Below are 25,604 nucleotides of genomic sequence, written 5' to 3'. Positions count from 1 at the left end.
CTTCTTATTTGAAATGCTATTCTTAAATTTTGAATGAATTTTAATATGTCTCAAATACAGCATATGGAAGTTCTTTCTAAGCTTTCTTTGATTATGTATTTTTCTTCACTTTTTGTATTCTCTCTGAAATTTTCATTGAATATTAAACTATTTCAATGAAAATATGTAAATTAAAAAAAAAGCTCCAACCAAGATAACCAAGAATTCGATGATCAACAAATTAAAGTTTAAAATGTATCTACCCAAAATACTGATTTCCTATTGAAGCGTACGTGTATCTTTAAAACTGAACCAAAAAAAATATTGTATTTAAATTTGTCTTGCTTATCAGAAAATGGATCCCTGCCACAGGCTATGCGAGTGAGATCAAATGGCTTTCGAATTGATTGTCGTGTACCGTATGAACTCGATTCAATCAATCAATTTCATGGTGCCAAATTTCTCAACACCTGGAGTGGCATCATTAAATTGAACAAATAGAGGCTGTGAAATTGAAGTCATATTCTTTTCTTTTTGTCATCATTTTACTTTGTGATAGCTTATGATGTTTACAGTAAAATTATCGTTGGAACCCACACATGTTTTAGTTTATGTTAGAACTTTTATGATTACGTCATTGTTACATTTCGCTACAATGTTATAGCATTCAGCCAATTGCATGGTTTACCGCTCAAATTTTGTTGGTGTTACAATCTGTCACGTTGCTGTTGCTCCACCATCTTGTTATCTTTTAGTGTGTCCGAAATAAAACTATCGAATAATTAACTGATTCTCGTGACTGAGTGATATCCCTGAATCGACCGTAGACGTTCCTAAATAGATTGTGTCTAACCCCACAAAAATCTTTCCAATCTGGTCAACAATATTTTGTATAATGCATTCAGTTTCATTCAAGTTTCTTTGAAATTTTGTGTGTTTTTGTACCTTTTTTCAGTGTCTTGCCAATAATAAGTATAACCAAAGTCAACTTTTGTAACCTTTCCTAAAATAATCCTCCATAATTATTTTGTTACTTTTTGTGATCAAAACCTGTATGTAATGGAGAACTATGTTCACTTTGTAGGAAATTACACAAAAAATACATGATATTGCGCAAAATGTTGGCGATAAAATGTATCATAGTGTTCAAAAGGTTATGGTAGGAAATAAATTTCAGGTACCGGTAGGATAGGGTTAGCAGAACCACACAAGTCGTATTTTTATTTGGTCTTAACAATCTCTGAATGTCCAAGCAAACTTTTGCTTTCTTTCATAAAATAAACGTTCTCAATGTTTCCATAATTTTTTTCAAAAAATGTAAATCACAGGAAATTGTGGTATTTGGTTAAAAGAAAAGACAGACAAATGTTGTGCCATAATTTTGATGTGAATATTTTATTGAAAGAGTTACTAGTATGGAGTCGCTTACTGTTGCAATTACATGCATATGATTCACCATAGAAAATTCACTAGTATAAACAAATTTATACACATTTATTAGCTCCGCTGTCGACTTTGTCGAGCGGAGCTTATCATATGAGTGATTGTCCGTCGTCCGTCGTCCGTCGTCGTCGTCCGTGTCAATGTTTTACTTTTTCGACTTCTTCTTGAAAACTACAAGCCTAAATGCTTTGATACTTGGTGTATATGTACCTTGGGTAGACCTCTCTTAGGTTTGTTCATTTCATGTTGATATCTTTAATTCTCTAATTTTGGTGAATATTTTTGTCATTTTTGGTAAAAACTGATATTTTCGACTTCTTGTTAAAAACCGCAAGTGCAATTGCTTTGATATTACATATATAGGTACTACATGTGGACCTCTCTCAGATTTGTTCATTTCGTGATGATATCTTCAATTCTCTAATTTTGGTGAATATTTTTGTCATTTTTGGTAAAAACTGATATTTTCGACTTCTTGTTAAAAACCGCAAGTGCAATTGCTTTGATATTACATATATAGGTACTACATGTGGACCTCTCTCAGATTTGTTCATTTTGTAATGATATCTTTAATTCTCTAATTTTGGTGAATATTTTTGTCATTTTTGGTAAAAACTGATATTTTCGACTTCTTGTTAAAAACCACAAGTGCAATTGCTTTGATATTACATATATAGGTACTACATGTGGACCTCTCTCAGATTTGTTCATTTTGTAATGATATCTTTAATTCTCTAATTTTGGTGAATATTTTTGTCATTTTTGGTAAAAACTGATATTTTCGACTTCTTGTAAAAAACCGCAAGTGCAAATGCTTTGATATTACATATATAGGTACTAAATGTGGACCTCTCTCAGATTTGTTTATTTTGTAATGATATCTTTAATTCTCTATTTTTGGTGAATATTTTTGTCATTTTTTGGTGAAAAGTGATATTTTCGACTTCTTGTTAAAAACCGCAAGTCCAATTGCTTTGATACTACATATATAGGTACTACATGTGGACCTCTCTCAGATTTGTTTATTTCGTGATGATATCTTCAATTCTCTAATTTTGGTGAATATTTTTGTCATTTTTGGTAAAAAGTGATATTTTTGACTTCTTGTTAAAAACCGCAAGTCCGATTGCTTTGATATTACATATATAGGTACTACATGTGGACCTCTCTCAGATTTGTTCATTTTGTGATGATATCTTCAATTCTCTAATTTTGGTGAATATTTTTGTCATTTTTGGTAAAAAGTGATATTTTCGACTTCTTGTTGAAAACTGTAAGTCCGATTGCTTTGATATTACATATATAGGTACTACATGTGGACCTCTCAGATTTGTTCGTTTTGTGATGATGTCTTCAATTCTCTAATTAATTTATTTTGGTGAATATTTTTGTAATTTTTGGTAAAAAGTGATATTTTCGACTTCTTGTTAAAAACTGTAAGTCCGATTGCTTTGATACTATTCATATTGTTCATTTTCTAATGATGTCTTCAGTTCTTTAATTGAAATGTGCATTGCTAACAGCGGAGCTATCTCAGCCGATAGGCTGCTTGTTTATAATTTGTTTTCTGTTGTAGATATCGGGAGAATATATGTGGTCATTTTCTACTTAAAATAGGATTCTTAATTTTTCTCAAATATACAGTATTACACAACGTTTTTGGACCAGTTTGTGTATTAAATCGTAAATATGGTACAAATATATTTTGTAAATATAACATAATGATAAAACATTTTCATAAATAAATCTATTGTATTCAGTATAATAGTGTAATATTGTGAATCAGATACATGTATGTTGGTTATCAGTCTTATCCAGACAAAAAACTATTAATATCTGGTGAAGAGTTTCAGACACTGCTCTGTCTTAATGCACAGGGGTAATAGATAATTCAACATTCAGTAAAACTTGTCTTGTTAGGTCAGAGGTCTGAGCTAAGGTTATGTAAATTTTCCTTAATGTCATTTTTATCTCTTGCATCATGGGATTTTTTTTTATTTCATAAAGATGATGTAAATCCATAGGGACAATTTATAAGACTGTTGATGTCGATCAAAGAAACCCGACTGTAGTGACAGACAGGATTAGTTTTTTTCTGTAACTGAATACTTATTTCCATAATCTAAGCTTATACTTAAATGTAAATGGAATGACTTGCATGAAGTAACTGTCCATGGTATTATATAACTTCAATGAAATTATCGAAAACAGCATTCTAGCAAATTCATTATTAGTTCTCATTAGTACTTGAGAATTATCTATGCATAAATTGGGCGGGAAAAATAATTCTATATAATTGGAAGATGTGCCAAATTTGTTGTTGCTATTTAATTGTTTGTATTAAAGTTTTCCCAACAAAATTAATGTGAATTTTTTTCATTTACCAGTAAGTATTAAATTGATTCTATAGTCACATAATTCTGTAAAATATCTTATTTTCGCTTGGAATTAATTTTCGGTGAAGGAATAATTCAGTAAAAATAAAATCCAGCGAATATTCCTTTTTCTCCCTTATATTCTACATTCAAAAAATCAGTAAAAATAAACTCCATACAAAACACCCAAAAAGTCTATTCAGCAAAAATTTATTCCAGCTAAAATATAGTATACGGATAATACAGTAATTACTTTTTAAAACCAAAGATCAAATTGATTTCTGAAATTATCTTGGTACTTTATTAATAATTAGAGTAAAATTGTTGCTGTCATTCAGCTGACCCCCCCCCCCTTCCAAATCCAGCGATGTGTACTGAAGCTGCTGAGAATGACAGATGATCAATTGACGTACAGTGGAAACCATCCAAGCTTGAATATACACCTCAGTTATATCTGTATCACTTTGTATAAAAAAAAATGTAGATGAACGAAAACTTGTGTGGCACAGTAGTTTGCATGTTTGGCCATTATCAGGGAAATTGTAAGTTTGACTACCATTGTCAACTGCACACTCAGCAGAGGGGACGAAAAGCTGTGCCTTCCGTCTCAGTGTACATAAAATATCCAGTTGTTCTTGTCGCAAAGTGTAGTGGTTTCATTTCAATACATGTGTATTCTTGAGTTGTGCTGTCTTTCATTTCTAAGACTGTAAATGGGCTCCAAGCCTGGAAATGATAGAGTGTCTAGGTAAAATTCATCTTCAATCTTATAAATACTGGCTTAAAAATATAAATTATCACTCAAAACACTAAAAAAAATAGTTTTCGTCATTGGAGAGAAAATAAATAAGACTTTTTGGAACAAGGTCTTTTTGAAATGTAGCAGCTATATGATCACTATACTCACTGTGCAAACATAAGCAAAATAATGTTTTTCTCCTCCTGCATAAAAATATCAGATGTGCTTTTGTGACAGCTTTATTTTATGGTGTGTTAGAAATCCATTAAATTGACACTATCTGGATTCATTGATTTGTATATATTAAATGCAGGGGAACATTTATAATTGTCCCTGGAATTTTTTTCCAATTTACTGCTTTGCAAATATAAAGGCAAAACAATTTGCAGCAATCAAAGTGTCATTTACCATCTGTATAGTATTTGCAATGTGTACACGTTTTGATTAAAATTTGTATGTACATAAATCTAGATATGATTGACATCAACGATCTCTATGGATTGTGCACAAAATCAATTTTCAGCAGTAAAATGGAACAAGTTTGTGAGCAATCTGATTAAAATCAATTGTACATAGAGATGTTGTTTGCGTTGATATTGGTTCGAAATGTACATTGCCACAAACTAAAATGACTGTGAAAATCATGTTCTTGTGGGTGTCTTCTGACTGGTTTCATCAACTAATTAGAGCAAACCTTTCTTGAGAGTGGCATGTAACGCATGTTTTGATTGGTTGCTAATTCTATGTTAATTGAGCACAATTTGCATACCAGATGTGTTGCAGTTTCAGGAGATGTGGTGATTGGAATTTAAAGCAAACAAAGTGTAGTGAACCTAATAATAATGATATAATCACGGTTAACCAGGATTTCATTTTTGGGATGCTTAATTATTCACACATGCACTTAGACATGCTTGGTTTCATTCACATTTAGTCTCAGACAATTACTGTTCATAAATTATTCCATCATGTAACTTTCATGAAAGTTGCGTGGCATTTAACGATCAAAATGAATGTTAAATATTTATATGGGAATCTGAAAACAGTAGTAACTTTGTACGCTTTGAACAGCATAACTTTTATCTCACTCAACGCTGTGTCACAATTAATAATTATTCACCTTGTACATGTACCTAGGCAATAGTACACCAAGGTTTAGCTAGCGGTGTTAGCGGCGTGACGTATAGTGAATGGAACAACATGTAGTTGTAGACATTAGTGGAGTGGAGTGATGTGTAGTGATTAGAACTACGGTATTATGGAGTGGCTTGTGTTGAATGAAAAACTGTATAGATTCTATTTGTTAGTAGCGTGAAGTATAGTGATTGGAATCTTTCCATGCTAATATTTCACAGTTATTCATGTTGTTTTTAGCTTCACTGTCATTGAAGATTACAGAGCGGAGCTGTTGATATAAGTGATTGTCTTTTATTGTCCATCAACATTTTTCAACTTCTTCATGAAAACTACTGGTACGAGCTCAATTGTGTTGATACTTGGTATGTAGGTACATGTACCTTGGGTGGACCTCTGTCAGTTTAGTTCATTTTATTTCTATTTGTAGTGAATATTTTTGATAAAAAAATGCCTTTTTCCACTTCTTCTTAAAAACTACATGATCAATTGCTTTGGTATTTGGTTTGTAGGTAGCTTGGATGGACTTGGATGAGATTTGTAACAAGGTGCATCTGACAATTGTAATTGCCATGGCAACAGCCAAATAAACCTCCATGGTTGTGATAATAACCATAGCAAATAGTTAATATCTCAATGTATAGAACATCATCAACTTTGTTTTGAAGAAGATACTCTACAAAGACAACGGAGCTATTTTGACTGCTTGTTTTGACATGTATTGTCTGTTTTTAGCTACTACCGGTATTAGTGATGATATGCAAACAAAAAACTGAACACTAATGTCATCTATTTGATTAATTGGAAATCATTGATCTTTTTTTTTTTGAATACAAAACGGGAGCTTTCATCAGCAAATAATTTTAAATTTAAAAAAAAAAATTGAACTGAATATATGATTAGCATGCATGCAGACAGAACAAGTGTAGCCAAGATTGAAAAAGACGTTGGCTTCATTTTTATAAATTTATTATTCTGAAGATGTCAATCAGTTTACACTCTGACACAGTGCCATCATGATTCATTGTCTGATTTAGTAAATCTAACACTCATCCATTCATTAATATGGGATTTTTTGCAGGTGTGAAAGTCATTAAAACTGATTTTAATAATTGCCCCTAGCAGTAAATATTAATCAACTAACTTTAATACTTGCCAGTTTTCAAAATTCTATTGTTAGAATTTATTTTTTTACTTTTTGAGATAATATCCTAAATAATTTCTATCAAGTTCCCATGATAATTTTCGATTGCTACCGTCACAGCAGTCACTTTTTTTTTTGCGTCTTATTAAAATATACTGAACATGAACTCCCTGAATGGTTTGATGATTTCCAAGGCAACATTTTATATTCAGGTGCATTGTGGGAAAACTACTTGACTACTGTGAATTCTACCAGGGGTAGTTAAATAAAAATATACAACATGACTATTTTTTAAAACTAATTTATATGTCACTGTAAATTTGTTTTGTTTTCTTTTTCTGACAAGCAATTTAAATTTTATAAAAAAATCAAATCAATGTAAAATTTAACAGTGGCTTACTACGAGATGTTTGTATAGGTATCGATTTCATACAAATAGTTGTTTGTTGCAACTGTGAAAAACCAGTAAATGTGACTTGCATTTTGTTTGATGCTTTTATTTTGGTCCAATTTGATAAGTTTGCTAGAAAATGAACCTGTAGAAATAAAATTATGTTCACAATGTGATTTGACAGTTCATCTTTTATGCATATTTTATTAATAATAGTTACTACAGAATTGATAGTCAAAACAGTAATATTGTAATACTGCTGCCATTTTATGCTTTATGTTTGCTCAACATATGTAAATATTTACATAACTATTAGTGTGGCTTGATTTGAATTAACCCAATAACAACGTTAAATAAATATAAACAAAGAACACCTACTTGTGGTTTCATGATAGGTTTTAGCGAGTCTCTTGAGACGAGTTTTCAATGAGGTTTGCATAGTGGTCTAGCTGTGAAATTTATATGCTGTATTTGGTTAGTTTCTTATTTTAATATCATACGTTTGTTGTGTGGTATATTGATATTGACTCACAACTGCGCTTAGTAATGGCCTGTGGAACTCTGAATAATAGAGAGGTGTGGTAGCGTAGTTTAGTATGAATTGGGGAGTTACATGTACCTGTATTAATATAATGTACTGTAAAATACTTTATTTTCACTTAGAATTTATTTTAACATAAAAGGATAAATCAGCGAAAATAAAATCCAGTGAAATTACGTTTTTGCCAATATTTTACATATAAAAAGAAACTTCATACAAAACAGCGAAAATTAATTCCAGCTAAAAATAAAGTATTTTACAGTATATTATTATATATAATGCAATACAAAGTGGCTATCAACATTATTAATCAAAGGTGTTGATTTAATTATAATAGGATTTTGTCCATTAATGCAGAGAACGTTGGTTTATGCAAAACCATCCTTCACATTTAGTCATTAATCTGTGCATTGGCATTCTAACCCACTCTGAACTCCTGACAAAGTCAACAAGTATAGGAATTAAAATACAAATGGAAATACCCGTACTTGTGTATAAAAAAAAATGGCAATGACAAGTAACGCATTCATACAAGCCTGTAATTTGTGACAAGGATTTTTTTTTAAACCTTTGCCCGTAATATATCTTTCCTAACGTGTCGTACATACAGTGTATATATAGATATTAAATTAATATTTAACTTTGAATGTTCGGTTGTACTCGGTAACAAGTATCTTAAATGTGCTAAAGAGACCCCCTATGTTAGTTCTTTTTCTTTGTACTGAAGGTGAACAGGACTTTCAAGGTAACGGAATTGTCAGCTACTTCCTCGTATTACCTTGCGCGTTTGTAATCACGATATTTCAACAAATTTGTCAACATAATTCTACTTTGTCTGTTAGTATTGGAATGTCATCAGAAAACATTCCTGTGAACTCATTTATTTGAAGTGGTTGCTTCAAACGACGACAGAGAGCGTATTTACAAACTAACATGAGTACTTTGAACTGCAAAATCAGCTGTGTAACCGCTAAACACACAAGCCAGTTTCTAGTTTTTTGCATTATTTTAAAATATTTGACAAAATTCATGTGTTAGATTTATGCTGAAAGACACTATCAGCTACAACAACCATATCTTCTTCTACTTCCTTGTTTTTATTGGACTGTCCCTAATTCATTTCTTCATATAAATATAAATTGCAATTTTGAAATTTATATTTATTTTACCCAGGTGTGTGTACATAAACTGGTATACAATTCTAAAATTAACTTGCATGCATTAATGTTGTAGGACATATTTTTTTTAACATTTCAATATAATGCAATAGTCTGTCAATAAATATTATACAAATTATGTAATTTTTGCTTCTTATAGACAGAAAGAATAAATTTTCCAATACAGGAAAGCCCATGTGCTCACGTTATGCACATATATTTTACCTATTGCCACGGTTGTCTGTGGTTCGTATTAAATTACATGCGTGTGTTATCGAGCAACACTGGTATAAAAAAATAACTTTTGCAGTGCTGTTGTGTACATGACATATTTAATATTTTGGAAAATAGTTTCAATGTGTAGCTTGGTAAGAAAAATGATTCCCACGTAGCTATGTTTGTATAGTTTATATTTTTTCTAATTATAGTTTTGATAACTGAATTGTGAATGTTGATGTTTTCAACTTGTTGGAGTGTTCCATTTTAATAATGGGGGGGTTGAGTTGAACAGTGTTGCAAAATCATATTGAATTGAATTTATGATTTCACTAGGGAGAAAAATCATAGACACTAAGGATAACAAAAATCTTACTGTAATATTATGTTTCTGTAATTTGAGGTGCCTTCATTAAATGTAGCATTGTTACATTGCAGTGTTATTGCAAACATATGGAAGCCTATAAACATGACATCAGCAGTAGAAGCCCTACAGGTTTTATACGCATTACATACCATATACTTCATACTCTGGCTGCATCATGTGTACATTGCTTTTTCACTCACACCTGTTGATCAGCACTGAAACTGCTCATAATAAAACTCATTTTAATTTTTTTTTTTCAAAAGAATTAGCAAATATGGATTTTTGTCTTCACTTTCCTTTAGCTACCTAACACAAATATGATAATCCACATAAGGTGGATTTGTATAAACTGTAAGTCCACCGCAGAATATGTTTCAATATCCATCAGAGATTATTACCTCGTAACTTTATTTACTTGTTTCATATAATGCATGTTATGTGCACCTGTATTACTGTTCCTTTCTAAGGAGTTACCGAATAAAACTTTATAAATATATAAAAAAAAAGGTTGATTTGTATCAAATGTATTGCTATATTAATTGTATAATCCACTGGAATTGTGATGTTTATAATTGAAACGCCAATTTATAACCCAATTACATCTTTTCATATACTTCCAGGTTTGGTTTATGGATCCAACCGCAATCGAAGCTCCCCACAGCCTGTGAACTTTGACCTATCACCCATGGCGTCCCCAGAGAAGATTCTAAGTCCAGTTGAGCTGAGCCAGGATTGGCAGTCCACCGAATCACTAGAATCACCTGATTTTGATCAGATACTACAAAAAGCTGCAGAAGCTGAAGAAACTAAAGTGACCACGACAACAGGCAAGTCGTCTGAAAGTGGACGAGAAGATTCAACATTTCTTGATGAGAATAAAGAGTGGCAACAGGTATGGTTACTATGGTGATATACAGTAAATTAGTTTTCAAGTTCATTGCAATAGACTCCATCGTATATTACAATGTAGTGACCACTGTATTTGCTCCATCCACTCATATTGAAAATGCCAATTATTTTTCGGCTGAATTTAAACTTGTCCATACTTTATTTTCCAACTCTGCATGTAAAATTAAACAGAGCATTAGTTAGTTGTACTATTTTTCTAATATCAATATCATTTTCAACCTGTCAAGGTGTCTGATATACTGTCTTCCATTGGTGCCGCTATGGTCAGAGAATCAGTCTATAGCAGAGATTTGGAGGATAAATTTGAGAAAATGATGGCAGGTGAGGAAGTTTTCACCCTCTGTGATATATTTGTACTGGCCAAATATGGGCATTTGTGCGCAAGCACAGGAGATGACCAAATATGAGCATTTGTGTGCAAGCACAGGAGATGGCCAAATATGGGCATTTGTGCTCAAGCATAGGAGATGGCCAAATATGGGCATTTGTGCCAAAGCACAGGAGATGGCCAAATATGGGCATTTGTGCCAAAGCACAGGACATGGCCAAATATGGGCATTTGTGCCAAAACACAAGAGATTGTGAGCGGTCAATATGTGCTGTACCAGTCTGCAAAATATCCAGGATATTCATAATATTGAATTTGCATGAAAGTGAAAGCAAAATAGCTATAATTTTTGCTAATGAGACATGTACTTTGCACACTGATATTTTTCTGTCCATTTGTTCTCTCTTCCTTCTTCATGATGTAGTCCAAACATAGCCTGTATGTGGTCAAAATAAATAACCCTCAAACCATCATATACTACAGGTGTAGCTCTTCACTTTGCACACCAAATACAATCTACTGTTCGTACTTACCCACCTTTTTCTTTCTACCATCATTATTTACCATTTTCAGCCTCGGTGAAACCAGAAAACGTTGCTCAATGGTTGGACAAGTTGGGCCTCCTACAGTACGAAAATACATTCCTAGCCAATGGTTTTGATGATTTAAACTTTCTAGTGAGTACTTATGCTGATTTGAATCTCATACTAATTCTCATTCTATGTGCATTTTGCAGCCACTCAGTTTTTGTCACTAGAAATTCTTACAATTTGAACTTCCGAAATTTTGTGAAATGGTTTTACTAACTTGTTCTTGTTTGGACTGGTTTGTTACAGAGTGGTTCTATTCTAGAAGAACAAGACCTAATAGACATGGAAGTGCAAGAGAAGAGTCATCGACAACTCGTACTGGAAACAGCTAAACTTTTACCTAATTTCAAGCCAATTGGTGAGACTTCAGTTTGAATCAATGCATGCTTCCAGGCTTCCACCAGATAGTTGCATTTTACTTTAGAATCTTCTAATGACGGTGGATAGAACCACCTTACACACACTATCCACCCCACCCCAAAACTCCTCCAGTGACTATTGCAATATGGATGTTATGCCACCATGTCAACATTGTAAATTTTTGTTTCATGTATGATATTGTGTGCACACTTGTACACTATAGCATTCCCACTTTCTATGATCATGTATAGGCTTTAGAATTTGTACATTTCATGAGAAATCCAACAAATCCTGCAATCAAAATTAGAAATGTGTTAATATAAAGTAAAATGACCTTGATTAGACATCATGACTTATATATAATACAAAGTGAAACATTATATAAGCATGTCAAGATTGCTGCTAACATGAGTTGTACATGTTACAACTATTTACAGCAATTACTGGTAATTTAAAGGATGATGGTTGTCGTGTGAGATATGGATTTCTGATTAGCACGTCGCCTGCTGAAAGCCTCCGCGAATGACTAAAAAAACAAACAGATCAGGACTTTAATTGTTGTACAGATGGTGCATACAAAAAAAAACATGCTGTCGTTGTTTAACTACGTAAATCTGGGATGACTGGAACGTATACAATGACTCTACAGAGTCAAAGTCGGTATTTAGTGCACATTGCGATCAGATTACATTTATGCGTGAATTCATTTTTATCAACACATGCTTTGCACTACAATCATTTCACCTTTAATTGTTTATTTTCTGACATTTGCTAGAGTAATATTTCTTTTTTTTTTAATATGACAGAGGAGAGTACTATGCCCTCTAGTGTTGATGAATGGTTGAATAATTTACACTTATCAGACTACACTGATCGATTTCATAAGATGGGATTTTCGACGATGGAAAGAGTTCGTCATATATGGGAAGTGGAGCTCGCTAATGTAAGTACAATCATCAAAAAAAATCAATAGTTTCATGTTCATTTGCCAAAAAAGATTGACTATCTGTCTTGATGAGTTAAACCATACACATTAGAGAAGAATGTATAAACATCCATCCATGTTTGACCTTTCTTCATGATGCGTTTGGAAACTAAACTATTTGGACAATGTATGAACACTAATTATATACATTGATAGCATTCCCAAGTTGTCATTGTGAAAATATTTTGTGATTATTAAAGTTTGATATGAGGAAACTCTGTATTGAAATATTTCATTAACTTCCTTCTTTCTGTATTGGCTATGTTTAGGATTTAAGGACATGAGCATTTCTTTCTTCCACTGATTTGACTTTGTGTTTGATATTTGTCCATTGCTTTGTGTTCTTGGATAGTCTTTATATTATTATAGTTGCCTATAGTTTAGGCATGTACTATATTTTGTATGGCCGGTTTCCCAGTAAACTTGGTCACCATGACAACTAGCCATCCTATGTTTTCCTTGGTAAATACATCACAGGTAGATTTTGATTTATTTTATTTACTCTATTTAGTAGCACACACCACAATTACATAGATGACATAGTTTAATGATCCAGAAACTAAAAAATGAATTTGTTTTCTAGATGTGCTTCTGATAGAGCAAAGATGGTGAATGTTATTTCTACTTTTTAATACCAACATGTGCTTCCACTTCCATCTTGCCGCAATAGTTGTCAGGTTGTTCCAGGCTAATACACGCTACGTTACATCGTTATTTTGAGATTTTTCAACCAGTTTTATGACGGTCTGTTGGCTCTAAAAGTCGCTGAATTTGTTCTCATTCATCAAATCATAATAATGTTCTACTTGCTTCTTTATACAGGTACTGCAGATAAACACATTGGGTCATCGAAAAAGAATTCTTGCCTCACTCAGCGTAATATCATCAAAACGACGGGAAAGCATTACTACAAAGAAGGTTTTCCGACCATTGTCATTTACATCATCCAAAAACTTTGAAGTAGTAAGTTGTCTTCTATTGTGGAATAATGGATTTCTGTGACTCCTTTATTAGCCCCCGCCGGATCTGCGATCCGGGTGGGGGGTATTAATTTGGGTTATGTCTGTGCAAATGTGTGTGCACATTTTTATGTTACCAGCTTTTTCTCGCACATGTGTGATCCAATTCAGTTCAGAGTTGGTACAGAGACAGAAATTGATGGTGCTATGGTGCACATCAAGTTATTTTTTCGAGTCTTCAAAGTTTCACTGTGTTTTTCCTTGATTTTTAACATTTTTCCTTCAAAATCCGACTTTTCCCAAAATTACCCGAGTTTAATCCGAGTTTTGATGACGCTTACGCAGTTCTCGTCTCGGTGGAAATCAGTCATTTTTGTGAGGATATTGTATCCCGGAATTGTATCTTTATTTGCGCAACGCTTATATGAACAAAATTGTGTCTCGTCAATTTCAAAGGTAAGAAACTGTGCTTGTTATGGTATTTATACACTTTGTATTATCGTTTGTGTCTCGGGTTTGGTGATTGTGAGAAACTATTGCTAACCTGGCGCACGGTTACTAAAAAAGAGTAACCGTGCCTGGCGAGAGTTTTGCCAGAAAAACTGCCTTTTTATTATGGTTGTAGGAACTGATTATGTATTGTGTAAATTGAAAGTTTACCTCGTGATTTAAGAAGTTTGCAGTGCTCTCACCGGGATTCAAACGTCGTGGTGGTGTCGGCGCAATCCGGGGGCGCAATGCTGCTCTGAGACGCTTGCCAGACTCTGCCTCGCTCAAAATCATTATCGCCATGCTTGATTTCCGCAACATTTACATTTGTTTATGATTTCCACAGCTATTCCAACCGGTACATTTCTATTTGGGACGGTACGTTTATTTATTTTTCTAAATCCGATTAAAAAAAATTATGCCTTTTTCCCCATGAGAAACGAAGCCAAAAGATCGCACTAAAACATGGTAAATCTGGTCTTCCGTGTTGCTTTCACCATGAGGTCGCTGAACTGTCATATTTAAATGCTTTATGGTAATTTGAGCACATGGGCACCATCCAGCATTTTGATTGGTTGATTAGCGACTTGACCTATCTGGTCAATAAACACGCGTCGTGGGCATGCATAACATGGCGGATATCGTCTTATCGAGCGTTAACATGTAACCGAAAACATTTGCTTACGATAAAACTAAGTTGAATTTTACTTGCATTTCATAACAATTCAACGAATTTATTTTTTGTACGTAAATATAATCACTACTGAGTACTAATCAACAATTACAACACTTCGAAAACAAGTAAGCTACCGTACCGTGATCATTTGCTACCAACACAAAAATAATGCATAATAAATATAGTGAATATTTTTTGTTGTCATGTGAACAGTTTTTTTGATTGACTGTAATTTTCCAACATTTCATGACGCCTATTGTAGAACCAAATTAGGGCCTTTCACTCCTTAACGCCTATTTAAACGATTATACGGCATCTTGTCGCCAGCCACGAATGTCACACTAGACGAACTTGATCGATACTGCCGACCATTCCATGCATTTTTATCGATGCACGACAACACGCAAATCGAGAAAAGTAATGTCCTTGCAACAATTTCGCGCAATACGTCACCACTATACAGTGACTGATTTTAATTTTTATTCAACATTAAAACAAACTACAGTGAGTTGTTCTATGGTCGTATAAAAATAAAATAAACTACATTAGGATACAGTAAAGTTAACCAACTAAACAGAATGCTAAATAAAGCTAAATAATATTACAAACACATAAAGAATCACAATAAACTTGTACGATACAGTACAATACAATACTCTAACTACTATTGCTAAGGAGTGGAAAATCACATTCACATTAGAGTCATAACTATAGAAAGAATATTTTTATATTTGGTGGAGCTGCTCATGTATCATCTGCATACATTTTTGTATGTATTGTGCAGTTTCCCAGCCAGTCCGACTCGAGTAGTGATTGGTTTGCTACTTCATTACATCTTGCAGCCTTTCAAACAGTATATTGCTAGACATGCATCAATTGTTGTCCATGTATATTCCTAATTGCTCAGTGAAACTTGCAATTTCTTTCTGGCTGGTATAAATATATTAAGTAATATGTTTTCATACTGAAAAGACGGTACACAAATATCTTTTTTAATTAAATTTAACAGCTAATGGGAGCATATATGCTACAACCTCTGCTTACTTTTGACTAAATGTTTTTTTGTTTTTTTCAGGTGCAGAGCCAGAATGTTTTTTCTCGGAAAGCAAAGCCACTGAAACTGCATATATTACAAAAGCATACTATTCGCTGCATGTCTGACAATTGTATAAAGTTTTGCAGGTCGTCTTTTTTTTTTTGAGAAGTGCTGTCAACCAAAGCATAAATATGTGGTTCTCTGTACATAAAAGTTCGATTTGTTAATATTAGTGTATGATAATAAAAACTTGATACTATTTTTCTGGATTCTTGCACTTTATTTGTATTATTGTCATATGAGAAGTACTCTTGTCCTTATTTAGAGATATTGAAACTAATTCAGGGCCACAAACTACATGTAGATCTGTACATGAAGTAAATGGGAAGTAAAGTTGTTGACATACCGGTAGGTAATGTACACCAAGGATCATTGCAGTTTCTTAGTTCCTCATCTGGTGCTAGTACTTGTATGACAAGCGGTATCTTTGCCCTGTTACTATTTGAAATATCATAAGTTTTTCGCTGGAACAGTTCTGTGATTGACAGTGTTCTTGTATTAGGAATACAGTTGTACAAGGAAGTTTATCCAAACAGACACAACACTGACTCTTCAACATTTTTGCAGATCTGATTTGCATACTTGCATGTGATTTTACCTGTTGTACTTGTTTGTTGCTCTCTGGTGTTCTTGCTGAGACCAGGATGGAGCAGGGGGGGAGTTGCATGACACGATTGGTTAAAATAATCGCCTCATTTGCATAAATTAATATTCATGAGCAATGAAAAACTCGTTTTTTCAGTAACATTGTGCCAAAATGCTTTCCGATAACATACATGTTAGTTCTAAATTGACTGATTCTATCGTTACGAGCTGAAAAAATAAACGGAAAAATGATGTAAAGGTATTTTTTGAGACACGTTTTCGATCAGACTCCAGGTAGCTGTTGAAAATAAGCATAGGTTTTCTCTTTACCATGATCATAGCAAGTTACGAAATTCATGGAGAATGCAGAGGCACGTTTAAATTTCACTTTAGTACTCTTGCTCAAAATTGCTCAAAATGTTTTCGGTGACTTTTATCAGTGACAAGTTACCTAATTAGTATGCATTTCGAGAAACCAGTGTGTGTGCATGCGCAGTTTGAAATGGAACAGTTTTGAACGCAATAAAATCACGCGTAGAACTCGGGCTCCAGCAAGAAATTGTGGCGTCAAACTGGTTGTCGGTTGAATTGTTTTTCAATAGACAATAATTTTGGAGCCTGTATTTGTCTATGAAATGTTTCTAAGTTTTGTTGAGGATTATTCTGTAAAGAAATTGCTGAAATTATTTCATCTGTTCGTAAACGAGACGTTGTTGCTTTGACGATGGGCTACGGACGACTGACGTCGAAACGTTCCATTCAGATCGGATGGCGCCCTCTCGTGCCAATCCCCCCCCTGGGATGGAGAGTGCTATAAACTTGAAAATGCCATAGAAATCATGTTTGCCAATTTACATCCATGCCAAAAACTGGACAAATTATATGTTGCAACTTTCAGTGTCATTCATGACCTGTTTGATTGGATAAAGTTTTACGACTTAGAGGTCATTTTTTCCCTCAAAAATCTAAAAAAACAAGCCTTTTCTAGCTGTTAACAGCTTTTTCTCAGATATGTGTCATCCAGTTTTGTTCAAAGTTGGTACAGGGACAGGTAATAATTGTTTACAAGTGCACATTGCATTATATGTTTAACAAGTTATAAATTGTCTCAGAAAAGCCAAATGAATAAATTTTTACTCCAGCCCCTAAAATTGTAACACATCAATTCTGAACATTTAATAACGGAATTTTAATACAGCTCAACTAACTAAGTTCAATATAAGTTTTTTTATTTTTTTTCTGAGCGGGGGCTATGACATGACATGTCATGTCTTGTTGATTTTAACATTGTAAACACTGTAACTTTATTGCAATGTTTTCTGTGAGTTTATTTATCTAAATACACCGTGTTTGCTCTATTATTAGCACATGCGCTTATGTAAATTACCACGATGTTTCTATGGTAAAAATAAGAAATTTTTTTTATTGAGATATGCTTCTGATGGAGCAAATTGGATAAGTATCTTGATCAAAATTGTTTTTAAAATGTATGATAAAACCTATGCTGGTTGACACAGCAGAGCTGTTCATATTACTGATTTTACGTCGTCGTCTTCGAAACCGCAAGTCAGAATGTTTTCAAATTTGATATGCAAGTACCTTGGATGGTTCTTTCTCAGATTTTTTAATTTTATGTCAAAATCTCAAATTCTCTATTTTTGCAATTTTTGATAAAAAGTGATATTATCGAATCCTTGTTGAAAACAGCAAGTCCAATTGCTTTGATACTATACATATTGTTCATTTTCTAATGATATCTTCGGTTCTTTAATTGCGATGTGCATTGTTAACAGCAGTGCTCTCTCAGCCGACAGGCTGCTTGTTTGAAAATTGTATCTACTTTATTGATAAGATAAACTTTTTTTAGTTTTTCATATATAATAAATTTTTGACCAAAATCTCTTTCCAGGATTGGGACCTCAGTCCGCTGGCAGAAAATAATGCTGCAGGGAATGACAGTGAAGATAAAAGTTCCCAGGAATCCTCTTCGCTTGAAAACATCAATCTATTTAAAGATTATTCCAAGGTTAAACCATCAAACACACAACACTTATCAACCAAGTCTAGTTCTCCACAAGGTCCTAGCAAAGGACCACCAGTGCCTTCCAGATATTCTTCCAGGCAAAGTAAACCCAGTGCGTATGAGAACGTCCAATTGGATCCGTTGGCCAATGCACCTTTTACGCTGGACCCTGTGAGTATAATTATTGTACAGTATTTCTGAAGGTTTGTCGTGTACTACTTGGGTGCAGCTTCTGTATTAAGGGAGATTTTGAAAACATCTTTTTATATCATTGTACATACATGTAGCGTGTAAATAATTTCAGGTGTTAAGATTCTAAAAATACAGTAGTGATACAGGCAAACATACGTTAGCGAGCATCTCTCTATAAAAAGACTACCTGCCCCAATTTACAGTGTGCAGTGACCTGTATAAGATCTCCTGACACTGGTTTGGTCAAATAAACCAAAGAACCAAATTGGTGGACAATAACAACACTGACTCATTCAATTTAATCAAAACAATGAATTGTATTTCTATCTGCCTTTCATTTTATCTATTGACAAATTGACCATTAAACTGAGAAATCATTTTCATACGTAGATTAATTAATCAACCTCCATATAAAGACCACCTGTCTACAAAGGTCAATTTCTCTTACCTTGGGTGGTCACTATATACAGGTTAGATTGTGATACTCTAAAAGACCACATAGACTTGACTGCTATTGATGCATGTTCTGTGGGTATACATGTAACGTGAGGTGACCCTCATTAAAATCATGTTCATTTCAACCTACATCATTTCCTAGACACTGTAAAATTTCTGTGTATATATATTAAGATTTGAATATACAAAGATAGCCCACAGTGAAGTAAATTAGTCATTTGTGTTTCAAAGTCACCAGGGATTTTTTTAAACAAGGGAACGGGTGCAGTGCCCTCATGCCATGGCCATGCGCTTACCCTGGGGAGTAGATCCTAGTGGCAACCATAAAATTCTTCAACTGTGACCTGTCTAATAGTAATTTTGGCCCAAGGAAGCCATAGAATGCTCCACTTCAACTTAGAATTATCAATAACTCCCCACTTGGTGGCGCTGCTGAATTTGCAGTACTCCCTCTTGCATTTTTTTTCTAGAAAAAACCCTGGTCACCATCAAGAATCTTGTGTCACATTTTAATTTTGAAAATAACATTCATTGCCATTGTCTACAAAATAGTATTCCTCAACTTGGATTATTGACATCAGTATTTTTTTTTTATTAAACAGGGACGTTGGTCAGAAGATGGTCTACCGATGCGTGACCCCAAGCTAGCTAATTCTGATCGCAAAACTTCATGGCGACATTCCTCAAACAAGTTAATTAATAATAGTATCGACTATAAAGCATCGGTAAGTCTGTTTCATATTTTATAGAATAGTGAAATGGTGACTATTATTAAATGGTCCTTAATTGAGTGACATGTTCTGATAACATTTTATCCATACCCAATGAGAAATTATCTTCTTTTGCTCCAAAATTAACAAAAAAAAATTTATTATTGTTTTACTGAAACATTGTGGCGTTAAATTCAGTGTCTTTCCCTTTTTAGTCCCCGTTCGGACGCAGTCCGAAAACGGGGACTTATGTTTTGCCCTGTGTGCGTCCGTCCGTCCGTCCGTCCGTCCGTCCGTCCGTCCGTGCGTCCGTCCGTGATCACCTGTATCTCGAACATGCATGGACCGATTAAGTTCAAACTTCACTCATACATCACACATTATATGGGACATATGCACATGCATAGCGGCCATTTTAAGGCCGAAAATGCATCAAAATCGCACATTTTCACCATTCCGGACCCGGATCTCAGTTATGAATGGACGGATTTTGTTCAAATTTGGTACATACATTAAACATAATAGGACCTTGATGCACGTCATTTTTTGTTTTGGAATCGGGTTTGAAATGGCCGACTGGCGGCCATTTTGTTTTAAAGAATTCAGTTCTGGATCCGCATCTGAGACATGCTTGGATTGATCGAGTTCAAACTTCACACACACAAGGTACATCATGTCACAAATATGTATGTGCATTTGTTTCATGATCTCATTAACGATAGCCAAATGGCGGCCGCTTTAATGCCGAAAATGCATTGAAATCACACATTTTCACCATTCCGGACCCGGATCTCAGTTATGCATGGACGGATTTCATTCAAATTTGGTACATACATTAAACATAATAGGACCTTGATGCACGTCTTTTTTTTTTTCGGATCAAGTTCGAAATAGCCGACTGGCGGCCATTTTGTTTTAAAGAATTCAGTTCTAGATCCGTATCCGAGACATGTCTTGATTGATCAAGTTCAAACTTCACACACACAAGGTACATCATGTCACAAATATGTATGTTCATTTGTTTCATGATCTCATTAACGATAGCCAAATGGGGGCCGCTTTAAGGCCGAAAATGCATTGAAATCGCACATTTTCACCATTCCGGACCCGTATCTCAGTTATGCATGGATGGATTTTGTTCAAATTAGGTACATACATTAAACATAATAGGACCTTGATGCACGTCTTTTTTTTTTTCGGATCAAGTTCGAAATGGCCGACTGGCGGCCATTTTGTTAAAGAATTCAGTTCTGGATCCGTATCCAAGACATGTCTGGATTGATCAAGTTCAAACTTCACACACACATGGTACATCATGTCACAAATAGATATGTGCCTTTGTTTCATGATCTGCTTAACAATAGCAGAATTATGGCCATTTTAAGGCCGAAAATGCATCAAAATCACGTATTTTCACAATTCCAGAACCGGATCTCAGTCATGCATGGATGGATTTTGTTCAGATTTAGCACAATGTGTTGTACATATGCAGGTGCATTTCGGTCATGATCTGCTTTGAATGTATATGTCACTCAAATATGAACGGAACGGGGACGTGTCATTGACAATGACTTGTTTTATATTGTAGTATCTTGGTTCTCAACTTATTAAAGAACTGAAGGGAACAGAATCAACCAGAGAAGCCTGTGCCAAACTGAGGAAATCCACTAGAAATATTGAAAAAATTCCGTCTATTACACTCTCCATTAACTACAAAGGTGTCAAGTTTATTGATGCCCAAACAAATGTATGTATACTATTTTATTGTGCATTATGGAAGTGATCACATAAATTCACATTTTTGGGGTAAATAGAAAGATATACAAGTACACAATAAGAGCCTTCAAGCATGCTGTCTGTGCACATGTGTTTACCTGGTAGTTTACATCAGATATCAATGAAATGGTATTTCAGTTCAGTCACTTGAGATGCTGCTTTATCTCTACCAACTACTGTTCTTGTTTTTTTTTCCTTTTTTTTTAATTGTTTTTTTCACTCCTCGCCTTGTAGGTGGTGATCACTGAGCATGCTATACGCAATATATCCTGTGCAGCTCAAGATCCTGATGACTTGAAAGTGTTTGCTTACATCACCAGAGATGACAGAGTAAAGAAGGAATATTGCCACGTCTTCAGTGTCAAGAGTAATGTAAGTAATGCTGCCCTCTAGTGACAAGTTCACAAGTTTAGTTTGTTTTTAGTCCCAGTTCGAATGAAGTTCGAAAACGGGGACTTATAATTCGGTCTCCGTCCGTGCTCAGAATCCCTTGGACCGATTCCGTTCATTCTTTGCACATGCAGTGGTTTAGCGATTCGATTCAAAATGGCCAACTGGCAGCCATCTTGTTTTTTGAAAATGTTGTATTTTGGACATGCTTTGTCAGTTGTCATTCAAACTTGGTACATAGATTATACATGTTAGGTTACATGTCCAGTACAATTTATTGCGCAATTGGATCAAAGATGGTCGACTGGCAGGCATCTTGTTTTTGTTTTTTTATGCGGTATCTTGGAAGTGCTCTGTCAGTTGTCATTCAAACTTGGTACATAGATTTTACATGTCCAGTACAATTTATTGCGCAATTGGATCAAAGATGGTCAACTGGCAGGCATCTTGTTTTTTTTTTATGCGGTATCTTGGAAGTGCTCTGTCAGTTTTCATTCAGATTTGGCACATACATTTACTTTATACATGTTAGGATGCATGTCAGTGACAATTTGTTTCAAAATCTGGTCAAGGATGGCCGATTGACAGCAATCTGACTTTTTGGCCTTACTACTATATTTCCACAATTTATGTACCATTTTCATTTGTATTTGGCACATACATCATACATATCAGTGTGTTTCATAATCAGATCAAAGATGGCCAAATAACGGCTGTTTTTATTTTTGGCCATATTACTACTACACGGAACACGTGTTTTGATGTAAATAAACAATCTGTTGTATACGCAACTTGGAACTCAAGTTTCAAGGACAAACTTGAGTTAGCTTTAATATGACGGCACAAAGAGAACTTTCAAAAATTTAGCGGGGACTGTGTCATTTTCAATGAGTTGTTAATTTATATATTACTTTTCTGAAACTCTGAACCATTTCTGCACTTCTATTCTTCAGGAGCTTGGTGCTGAGGTGATTTTAACTCTCGGGCAATGTTTTGAAGTTGCGTATCAGAAGTTGATGAAAGAAAAATCTGGAGATTTAAATCCACTCTACAAATCTAATGACATCAATCCGTTATATAGTCCACAAACGATGTGAATTCCGGAGTGCCAAATGAACATTTCATGCATCAATTGAATGTAGATTAGTTTTGTTTATATGTTCTATGCACAAAGAAGAAATCATCTTCCTGTAAATTGTTGAAAAGGAACTCTTCCAACTTTTAACTGTAAATAATCTTGCCAAATGTGTGTATGCAAATTAGGCAGCATGATCAAGATTGGGTTAACCAGAATGCACTTGATTTTATCAGGTGTATGTGCACACAGCCAAAATCTATCGATTGGGGTACTTTATTGGCCTGAAGATAGTTCATCGTAGTGGGCTCGATGAATATACATTAAGTTTGGCCTATAATGCCATGTGTTACGGCATGTTATTGCATAGCAACAAGAACATGCGAGGAACGAAAATAATGTTCATAACTAAATTCTTCACTACCAAATAATAATTATTGTAATTATGGAAGCTTGACTGCATAATCCAGCTAGTTCTTATAGTTATATTAACCCATATCAAGTCACAAATATTCAGTCGTACTTGATAGACAGTATAACCATTGGGCAGAACCAAATCAAATGTGTGTGGAGTTAACGAATAACAAACATTGACTCTATGTTCAGTCTATGAACAAATTTTAAACAAAATTTACAAAAATATCCATATATTTTGCCTTATAGATGTTTCTCAACTAAAATACTCTTTTTTTTTTTTTTGTTCAGAGACTGTTATGTAAAACCTTTTAGCATGAGACTTATTTCTTAAAATAAATCGACTGGATATAAATAGTACCGGTACAGTACATGTTTATAATGAATATCATACCTGAGTAATAATTGTATTCCTCACTACAGCTATCAATGTATACAAACAATAAATTTTAATACTTTGTATTGTTTTGGAATTTCTGAAAATCTCACTATATCAGTTTTCACAGTCATTGTCAGAATGACTGCTTACCAATTTTACTTATGTCTAATGAACCAAAAGTACTTGTATTGTGAAAATGATTATTTTCATACTGAAATAGACATTGCACCGCAGATAAATGACCAAGGTGAAAACAAAAATTTCATCTTTTTTCATCACAAATACTGAGTTTAAATGTAGTTTCTTCAATTAGAAAAATGTTATATCTACAAAGTTTGTCTTTCTTGAAACCTTTAAGATGGTAGCAGCTAGCACACTTTTTTTTGGAACATGGATTTTCTGAAATTATGCTTTGTGATTGGTTGTGTCAACTCCAACAAAAAAACTTTGGCTACCCAAACTAGTTTTAATTATGAACTCCAATTATATGTAATTTACATTTAACTGTTATACGTTGTACGCTTAAGCTAATACCGGGATGGGGGGGGGGGGGGGGTCTATGCAGTACTTTGTTAGAAAATACATGTATTCCTATGATTGGTTGCAAATTATATTCTGTATATTACAAATATTTTTACTTGAAATGATCATTTCAAGATTTTTTTCCCAATCATGTGTATAAAAGTTTTTCATCAATATTAACATTTTGTGATGAAGGTTCACAGTGAAATGAAAGAAGAAAACACTTGTTTATGGTTGGAAGGTTTCATGCATTGAAACGAAATCTCTGGATGCTAGTTTCATCCTTGAATTCTAATGAAATTGTGTTTGTTAATAAGGACTATGATAGTGACAATACTTCGCTTTAAAATTTGCAGGTCATTTTTATCTGTTATTGATTCAGTAAATTGAAATAAAACAAAAATGTTTTTAATTGTAAATGTGTGTAAATAAATTAAATCAACAAACTTGTATTTTCAAGCTGTTTTATTTGGTAACAGCATTTTACTATAACCAGTGTTCTTTTCAAATATATTGATAAATCAAGCATAAAATGATTGAGCACTAGTCCTACTAGTATGAAGTTATTAAAATTTCCTGATGTACATGGTTCTTTTGTAGTATCAATACAAGTTTGACAGCCACAGAGTGCAAATGCTGTTTTTGTCAAAGTAATAGACCATTTTCCAAACTTCACAAGTGCTAAACACATTTGATGACCAACATTGAAAAATCAGTATTTAAACATTGAACTATTAAAAAAAAAGAAATTCAAACTCAAAATAAAATCGTTTTGGGGGTTGTGCCTTTCATGAACAAAGATCTCATAAAAATACTGCATCTTTTTTCAAATGACATTCTAGATTTTATTTGTTCCCATGAATTGCTTGCCGCAGTAACTCATTGTAACAGTTGACACAGAATGTCATCCTGTATTTAGTAATCTTTGTTGCCATGACTACCAACAACTGTGATGTTCAATGATGATCTGTTCTTATTCCTCTTTGTAAACTAGAGTGGATTGCTGTTTTTGAACACATTACTATGGAGGAAAACTTGAAATCTTGTTAGTACAACATCACAAATAATCATGAAAACTTAACTTCAACAAATTTTTTTTATTTTGCGAAATTTATTAACCAATTTCTCTTATTTGGAAAATTTAAAATAATAGAATTTCTTTATATTTTGGTGGTGGTGGGGGTTCAACCTTTATTTTAAAACA

General features: G+C 33.8%; 1 protein-coding gene across 4 annotated transcripts in view; it reads left to right on the top strand.

The window, feature by feature from the left end:
* The window catches only part of LOC102803895 (uncharacterized), a 100,138-nt gene extending 75,613 nt beyond the window's left edge, over window positions 1–24,525 (top strand). For 3 of the 4 annotated variants that reach the window (XM_085500758.1, XM_085500756.1, XM_085500754.1), the window contains 11 exons: window positions 10,107–10,378; window positions 10,623–10,716; window positions 11,297–11,400; window positions 11,560–11,671; window positions 12,480–12,616; window positions 13,481–13,621; window positions 18,373–18,657; window positions 19,737–19,859; window positions 21,433–21,591; window positions 21,855–21,992; window positions 22,964–24,525. In XM_085500758.1, coding sequence (XP_085356884.1) covers window positions 10,107–10,378; window positions 10,623–10,716; window positions 11,297–11,400; window positions 11,560–11,671; window positions 12,480–12,616; window positions 13,481–13,621; window positions 18,373–18,657; window positions 19,737–19,859; window positions 21,433–21,591; window positions 21,855–21,992; window positions 22,964–23,107 — 1,709 coding nt within the window. In that variant the 3' untranslated portion in view covers window positions 23,108–24,525. Of the gene's footprint in view, window positions 1–10,106; window positions 10,379–10,622; window positions 10,717–11,296; window positions 11,401–11,559; window positions 11,672–12,479; window positions 12,617–13,480; window positions 13,622–15,857; window positions 16,080–18,372; window positions 18,658–19,736; window positions 19,860–21,432; window positions 21,592–21,854; window positions 21,993–22,963 lie in introns of those variants that run through there. The other variant, XM_085500763.1, reaches the window with a different exon arrangement.
* Window positions 24,526–25,604: the final 1,079 nt, after the last annotated feature.

The sequence above is a fragment of the Saccoglossus kowalevskii genome, chromosome 1 (assembly GCF_978046115.1).
Source record: "Saccoglossus kowalevskii chromosome 1, keSacKowa6.1, whole genome shotgun sequence".
Taxonomy (NCBI): Eukaryota; Metazoa; Hemichordata; class Enteropneusta; family Harrimaniidae; genus Saccoglossus; species Saccoglossus kowalevskii.
This window is presented reverse-complemented; position numbering and strand designations above follow the sequence as displayed.